This window comes from Solanum lycopersicum, chromosome 10 (assembly GCF_036512215.1).
Source record: "Solanum lycopersicum chromosome 10, SLM_r2.1".
Lineage (NCBI taxonomy): Eukaryota > Viridiplantae > Streptophyta > Magnoliopsida > Solanales > Solanaceae > Solanum > Solanum lycopersicum.
Genome location: NC_090809.1, coordinates 50,568,628 through 50,577,151, shown reverse-complemented (window position 1 = coordinate 50,577,151; position 8,524 = coordinate 50,568,628). Strand labels below are relative to the sequence as shown.

Below are 8,524 nucleotides of genomic sequence, written 5' to 3'. Positions count from 1 at the left end.
GGGAAGTCTAACCCACTTACAAGTTTCCAGACGCCCATTGGCTAGGGAGGTTCAGATTCTAGCTAATAACTTTATGAGGCTGGAAGTACTAGAGAAGGGAGGATTTTTGGCCTGTGTGGAGGCGAGATCTTCTTTTCTCGACAAGATTAAGGAAAGGCAGTTTGCTGATGAGAAGCTGAGTCGAATTCGAGAGATGGTAGTACGAGGAGAGGCTAAAGAGGCAATAATTGATGAAGAAGGCGTTTTGAGAATTAAGGGGAGGGTATGTGTGCCCCATGTTGATGATTTGATTCACATTATTCTTACTGAGTCTCATAGTTCAAGGTATTCTATACATCCTGGTGCCACCAAGATGTATCGTGACCTAAAGAAACATTTTTGGTGGAGTAGGATGAAGCGTGACATTGCTGATTTTGTTGCCCAATGCTCGAATTGTCAGCAGGTAAAGTATGAACACCAGAGGCCCGGAGGAACACTTCAGAAAATGCCCATTCCTGAATGGAAATGGGAAAGAATTGCAATGGATTTTGTGGTTGGTCTTCCAAAGACATTGGGTAAGTTTGATTCTATTTGGGTAATTGTTGACAGATTAACTAAGTCTGCTCACTTCATTCCGGTTAAGGTGACTTACAATGTAGAGAAGTTAGCCAGACTCTATATCTCAGAAATTGTTCGATTGCATGAAGTTCCACTTTCCATCATATCAGATAGAGGTACGCAATTTACTTCTAAGTTTTGGAGAACATTGCATGCTGAATTAGGTACTAGGTTGGATCTTAATACTGCATTTCACCCTCAGACTGATGGTCAGTCTGAGCGAACGATTCAGGTTTTGGAGGATATGCTTCGTGCACGTGTGATAGAATTTGGTGGTCATTGGGATAACTTCTTACCCTTAGTAGAGTTTTCATACAATAATAGCTATCACTCAAGTATTGATATGGCCCCATTTGAGGCACTGTATGGGAGGAGATGTAGGTCTCCCATTAGTTGGTTTGATGCATTCGAAGTGAGGCCCTGGGGTACTGATCTTCTGAGGGAATCATTAGAGAAGGTGAAAGTTATTCAAGAAAAGCTTTTAGCGGCTCAAAGTAGGCAGAAGGAATATCCAGACCGAAAAATTAGAGACTTGGATTTCATGGAGGGTGAACAAGTCTTGCTGAAGGTTTCACCTATGAAGGGTGTGATGCAGTTTGGTAAGCGAGGTAAGCTTAGTCTGAGGTATATTGGTCCATTTGAAGTTCCGAAGCGCGTGGGGGTGGTAGCTTATGAATTAGCCTTGCCTCCAGGACTGTCAGGAGTGCACCCGGTATTTCATGTGTCTATGCTGAAAAGATACCATGGGGATGGAAATTACATTATTCGTTGGGATTCAGTTCTTCTTGATGAGAATTTGTCTTATGAGGAGGAGCCTGTTGCTATTTTAGATAGAGAAATCCGTAAGTTGAGATCAAGGGAGATTGCATCCATCAAGGTTCAATGGAAGAATCGGCCAGTTGAAGAGTTCACTTGGGAGAAGGAGGCTGATATGCAAGAAAGATATCCACATCTTTTTACAGATTCAGGTACTCTTTCTCGCCCTTGTTTTTCTTCTTGTGATCGTTCGAGGACGAACGATGGGTAAATTGGTATCTATTGTAACGACCTGTTTAGTCGTTTCGAGCAGTAGAATTTTTTTGATAAAAACTGACTGGGTCGACGGATCACGCGACGGACCGTCATGGTCTCGAAGGATCGTGATGGACTCCGTCGTCCCACACTTTTGTAATTCTCCTGCTGCTCTCCTCATTACCCTCGACGACAAGTAGGACGAACCGCCATAGGCACGACGGTCCGTCGAGCGTCTTCGTGCCAAAACACTTCAACTCTGAAATCTGGGTACTGAGATCGACTCTCTGAACTTTGCGACGGAACTACAGCACGTACTGTCGTAGATACGACGGACCGTCACAAACCTCCTTACTGAATTTGACTCTCTGAACTTTGTGACGAACCTGCAGGACGGACCGTCGCAGGTACGACGGGCCGTCACGAGCTGCGTAACCCCGACTGAGTCGGATTTCTGCTAAAAGTTTTTAAGGGGCGTTTTGGACTATTCATGATCATAATTATGAAATTAGTGGGGTAAGTTTAATAATGTAAATACTTGGGCGTTAAAGGAGATAACCTTAAAATAAATAATGGGTTACTTTTATAATAATAAATTATATGATAATTAGGGTAAGAGAAAAAGAATCTGGAGAAGAAAAACAAAAAGAACAGAGAGAGGGAGAACGAGCGAGAAAAGGGAGAAGCGAAGAGGAAAGCAAAGGCATTGAGAAGTAGCTGACTTGATCACGATTCTTCGGTGGAGGTAGGTTATGGTTTATGCTAGTTCATAGTAAACTATTAATAGTGATTGATATGTATTGAGTGGTATTGTAAAGTCTTCTATGTGCTTAATTGTGTGGTTGCATGTTGTGGTTGTGTAATTATGATGGATTAGAATGATGAGACTGTTGAATCTTAACCTTAAATCCTCTCTATTAAGATGATGCATTGACATAAAAGAGGCTTGATGAACTAAAGCAATGAGATTAGTGGATCGGAGTGTCAGGTTCCGACATGTAGCATTAGGGGATCGGGTGTCACGTTCCGACACGTAGAATTAGGGGATCGGGTGTCACGTTTCGACACGGTAGTATTAGGGGATCGGAGTGTCACGTTCTGACATGATAATAATAAAGAGAATGAATCTTGAATTATGTTAATATACTCAAATTCAAAGAACCTATTTCCCAAATGAGTATGGTGTGGAGGCTTGAGTCCTCATAGGTGTGTTTGGTGTTGTTGCTAATGGTTCTTGTACTTGTTGTTGTCACATGTTGAGTAATGTAGTTGATTTTATATTATTATTCGATATATATTGCTTTCTATTTTGAGTTGGCCGATGATACCTACTCAGTACGTGTTCCTTGTACTGACCCCTACTTGTATTTTTCTTTTGTCATTTGTGGAGTGCAGCAAACGTGCCATCGACTTCGACTCGTCCGCAACTCTAGCCAGTCTTCAGCATATCAGATTTCAGGGTGAGCTATTATTCCTAGCTCGGACTGGATTCTCTCCTTCACGTCTTGATGTCTTGAAGTTCGGACATGGACCATCTCTTTTACTTATTTTAGCTTCTTAAATACTCTTAGATTTAGAACTTTGAGGATAAATGCTCTTGGTGTGATGACTTCCAGATTTTGGGGATAATAGTTGATAAACTTTAGAATGTTTATTTATTGGTTATATTAATAAGATTCTGAGTCTTCCGCATTATATTTTGTTCATTATGATTGAAATATTGGTAAATGTTGGGGTTTAGAATTGTTGGTTCACTCACATAGTAGGATAAGTGTGGGTGCCGCTCGCGGCTCGTTTTGGGTCGTGACACTTTAGGGGGTATCTACATGAAAGGTTTTGAAGTCATGAATATTATTAATTAACAATTAAAAATAAAAGTTACATACATAAAAAATGTCAATTATGCAGAATAATACTATTAAGTAATTATTTGAAGAAAAAATTTTGAAAATATATTTTACAATATCACACTAGTGAAGAAAAATAAAAAAAATATGCTAAATAATTTAGAGAAAAGATAAATGTGATCGGAGGTGATAGAAATGTACCACATCATCTTATTTATTTCTAACATTCTATCTTTATATGTAACTAGATATATTGTTATTCTGAAATTATAATCAGAAGAAGGTCAAAAAAAAAAAGGAAAACAAAGTGGAAAATTAATCTATTAGGATTGAAAATTAGAAAGATGTGAGTTATGGATGATTATTATTTACTCCTAATACAGTAGTATGTGAATAGTTTTTGTTGTAAATATTCCTCTATTAATAATAAAAAAAGGTCAAAAAAGAGAAGATAAATGTCACATCACTTTTTTTTATATATCTCATTTTCAATAATTAAGAGAAGTTAAATAAGTTACACTTTTTAGTTTTAGTAGAATTAATGTGACTAAGGGGAAATTTTTTCTTCATTCTTTTCATTAAATAATTTATTTATTCATTAAATTTTTTAAAAGTTCAAAAAAAGGATTAATTTATTTTTTGTTTAGTCTATGACTATTTTTTAATATGATAAACTACATCATAGATTTTTTAGGGGCATCAATATGCAATAGCGATAAGAAATGTATCATGTGCAATATTATATTTTTCAACTGTGACAAAAATTGAAATATTAATTAGAACTTGATGAAAAAATTACATAAAAATAAAACTTTATAACTTTTCATCTTCATTCATAATAATAATAATAATAATAATAATAATAATAATAATAATAATAATAATAATAATAATAATAATAAAAAGAGCAAAGTAAAATGAAGAAAATAATGTTAATTGGGCTTTCTAATGTGTTGATTAGTAGAGTTTCATAATTTAATTTTTGTTGAATAACATGAAATTATATATCTAATTAAAAAATATAATAAAACAATACACGAATGAATTAATCTTCAAAATATTTGAAAATCATTCAAACTTTTTTACTAATATGACCATCTTCTTGATGAAATCTTGAAATAATTATGATTCCTTCTTCATTTTCATAAACTTGTACCAAACTAAAGCAAACATCAATTTGATGAATCTTGAAGAATATATTTATGATCTTTATCAATATGAAGATCATATGGTGAACTTATTAAGTACATGATTGATGAAAAAGATGAAGAAAAAAAATGTAAAATAGGAAAAAACTATACTAATAAAAAGAAAGAATGAGAAAATGAGAATGATCATTCAACATAGATAGTTATTATTTATAGTTTGTGTAAACCATAAGAATAATTAAAAATAAGTTGAAGAGACATTATTTAAGTAGGAAATATAAATAGATGGAGGTTTTGTGGTAACTTATTAGGTATAATTAAAATAATAAATATAAATGAATTTTTTAATTAATAAACAAATTATTTAATGAAAAGAAATGAACAAAAAATAAAAAAAAAGAAATTAAAACGAAGATCATAGAGAGGTTCCACATCAGCTCCTCTATAATCCTCCTTTATATATATATATATTGATTTCCATCACTAATACATTCTTTTTTCTTTCTTTTTATTCAAAATTAGTCTACATTTGAACTCAAAATTTTGTTTGCATTTCTAATTATATGAGCCATGGTGGCCTAGATTTGTTCTTCCTTTCTGAGTTAGCCTCAAGTGACAAAAAAATGTTAAAAGGAAAGCTGATATGTTGTGAGGGTGAAGTCAATATACAGTAAAAGTGAACGATATACATTGTTATACAATGATGATGATATATATATATATATATATATATATATATATATATATATATATATCAAATCAGGCCGAAAGCCCAAAAAGCAGTAGTCTGTCCAAAAACTTAGTCCAAACGAACAACCACTAGGGATTGAGCTTGAATTTCAAATTTTATTGTTTTGGCAAGGGTCAAAAATGTGATTTATTTCCTTTATAATCTATTCCCTTGATTACAATTGTTTGTGTAGACTCTAACTTTAATATTTAATTAGTAGATTTTACATAAATCATGTGGTGTTAAGAGCTAATTACATCTTATTTTTATTCTTTTTTGAATTAAAAAATTCTCTTAAATTTGATGTAATTCGAATTTATCCCAAAACATCTCGATACATTATGTTCCGATTTTAGATACATTCCTCAAGATAATTAATTCGAATGGATGGATCAGAATGGGTTAAGACAATAATAGGGTTAAGACGCGATTCAACCCAATTTTTATGGGTGAAGATAGAACCTAACCATATTTTTACTAACTTTGATCTTATTTTTTCTTTTAAACTATTTTAATACCTAATAAAATTACGTTTTTCTTTATTAAGACTATATTCAACATTATCAAATAAAAGAAAATATATTTTGATAAGATTTTTATAAGTCAATTCGGATTACATATCAATCCAATTTTTAATGTGTTGAATTAATGAATAGGCAGACCAATAACCCGTCCATACTTTGGATTGGATTGTTGAGTTTGATTTTATCACCCCTACCTTAAAATGTTCTCTCTACTTTAAATATTTTTTTCAAAGTTATTCAAATATTTTTTTAAATCATCGAGTACATGTTAAGGGCCTAACATTTTCTCAAAGTGGAATATGAAATTTTTGCTATTTTTCTCTAAATTTTTAGATGTTTGTCAAAAAAAAAAAAAGAATTTCCTTCATAAATTAAGTGACGATACTTTTCTTAATAATTTAATACTTGAATATATTAAAAATCAAGTTCAAAATAATATTATATAAAGAGAAAAAATGAAAATGAAGGAGAGAATTCTTGTTCAAATGTATCATCAAAATGGTGAGCCATAACTCTATGTCACCAAACTAGTAGATACAAAGTTATCTCTAAATGTTCTTATCAGCTTGAAAGCACTCGTATATGAACTCAACTAATTCATGAATAAATCTAACGTACAATCCACATAATATGATGACTTTATAAATAAAATGATTTTGTTAGTATTGTTATGAAAATGCATGACTAATTTCTTGTGTAGTAAATTTTTAAGGTAAAATTGAATTAATGCAAAAAAGGATTATCTTATTCCTCCTTGCACAACGATGATAGCTGGAATATGATAGCTACCACCGAAGGCTGCATTAATCCATAACCAAAGTGTACAATGCGCCTAATTCAATTCTAATTTAATTTGATCTTCCTCTTGTTAGAGTTACGTTCTTTATTCATATAACTTCTGATTTTGAACAATGAAAAAACGAGAATAGAAAAGGGGTTGATCATTTAAAACTTTAGATTGAAATTTGCACAAATCCCTCACGGTAGTAACATGACGAGAAACCATAACACTAAACAAAAACCCAACACAGAAACATATTAGTAGTTTTTAATCCAAAACTATTAAACCCAATATTTCGGAATTTATCCCTAATTCCTCCAGCTTCCTTCTGATGCACCACCACCTCTTGAGTAACGATCACCTCCACCGCCATAACGATCACCACCACCACCATATCCCCGGTCACGACCACCTCCATAACCGCCACCGTTCCCACCTTCACGTCGCCCGTATCCACCACCTCCATTGTATCCGCCGCCGCCGCCACCAAAACCACCACCACCCCGTCGGCCACCACCAAAACCGCCGCCGCCGCCGCTTCCGCGTGATTGAGCTTCGTTAACAGTGATGTTACGACCATCAAGGTTCTGGCCATTCATTGCTTCAATTGCATTCCTCATGGATTTCTCATCAGTAAAGGTAACAAAACCAAATCCTCTCGATCTACCTGTTTCGCGATCGTTGATAATCTGAAAAATGATCAGAATTCAGATCCACAATTACAGATCTAAATAGATAAATGGTAGATGGTGAATAAACACAAAAATAATCAAATCAAATGGATTTTGATGAATAAAATTATTTTGAAAAATCGATTAATGTTGAACGTACCGTATAAAGGAATGGAATAAACAAATAGTAACAGAGTAACAGAGAGTAACATAGTAACAGAGAGTAACAGAGTAACAGAGAGATTAAAGAGATCAACGATCCGATCTCTGCTAGCTGTGCAACAAACGGACCTTGGAGTCGACCACATTTCCGTACTGAGAAAAAGCTTCACCTAGGGTTCTATCGTTGGTAGCCCATGCGAGCCCACCCACGAAGCATCTGTATTCAACCTCAGCAGACATTCTTTTTCAATACTGATGGATGTGCATTTTCTCTCTACAAATTCCATGCCCCTTTTATAGCACAACCACACTACTTTTCATGCCCACTAGAACCACTACTTACTTACCGATTGCGACGCTAATGGATAACTACTCCTCATTAACAATCACATACGCCTCATATTTTATTTTATTCTAAATAAAATAAAAATTAGTTAGATCTTATCTAATTCCTAGAAAAGGATGGATAACTAATTCAACGTTTAATGATCTTCCAATAAGATCCTTAAATAACTTAATTATCCCCTAATGTTTTTTCCTAATTTTCTTTTTGTAATTTAATTTTTCTTTTTTAATTTATATGAGAATATTTATATACAATCTTTTAAATTCTTCAAATTCAATCCATGTAATTTGATAATTTCATAAATTAATTAAAAAAAAATCTCTATGTTTGATTTGTTATATCGGGTGATCTTTTCATTATTTTTTAAAATGTAGTTCGTCAATTGATCGCTTGAACTATTTTTTTTTTAAAAAGTAAGATTTGTATACTTAAACAATTTAATTAACCTTAAATTCATGTTAAGTTAAGGTATACTTGACCAACAGAAAAAAAATTAGAAATATATCGTACTATCAAGGATCACTATGGTGGAATATCAAACCTAAAAAAAAAAATTAAATTTATATTTAATATCTAACTTGACAAAGTAAATGAAATATAAAATCTCATAATAATTCAAGAGTATAATAAAAAAAGACTGTTTCTAAAATATTAAATCAAACATAAAATAAAATGAAAAACAACGAATTAAACACTTAATAAATAAA

General features: G+C 32.9%; 1 protein-coding gene across 1 annotated transcript; it reads right to left on the bottom strand.

Moving 5' to 3' along the window:
- Positions 1 to 6,794: 6,794 nt before the first annotated feature.
- Positions 6,795 to 8,010, bottom strand: LOC101266771 (glycine-rich RNA-binding protein). The gene is made up of 2 exons (XM_004248669.5): positions 7,601 to 8,010; positions 6,795 to 7,327 (listed from the first exon to the last, which is right to left on the bottom strand). Exons 1-2 carry the CDS (start codon positions 7,709 to 7,711, stop codon positions 6,947 to 6,949), a joined length of 492 nt encoding a protein of 163 aa, XP_004248717.1. The 5' UTR covers positions 7,712 to 8,010; the 3' UTR covers positions 6,795 to 6,946.
- Positions 8,011 to 8,524: the final 514 nt, after the last annotated feature.

Coding starts and splice junctions, on each gene's coding strand:
- LOC101266771 (XM_004248669.5), bottom strand. CDS start 7,711: ATGTCTGCTGAGGTTGAATACAGATGCTTCGTGGGTGGGCTCGCATGG. Junction 7,328..7,600: donor GAAATGTGGTCGACTCCAAG/GTCCGTTTGTTG, acceptor ATCATTTTTCAG/ATTATCAACGATCGCGAAAC.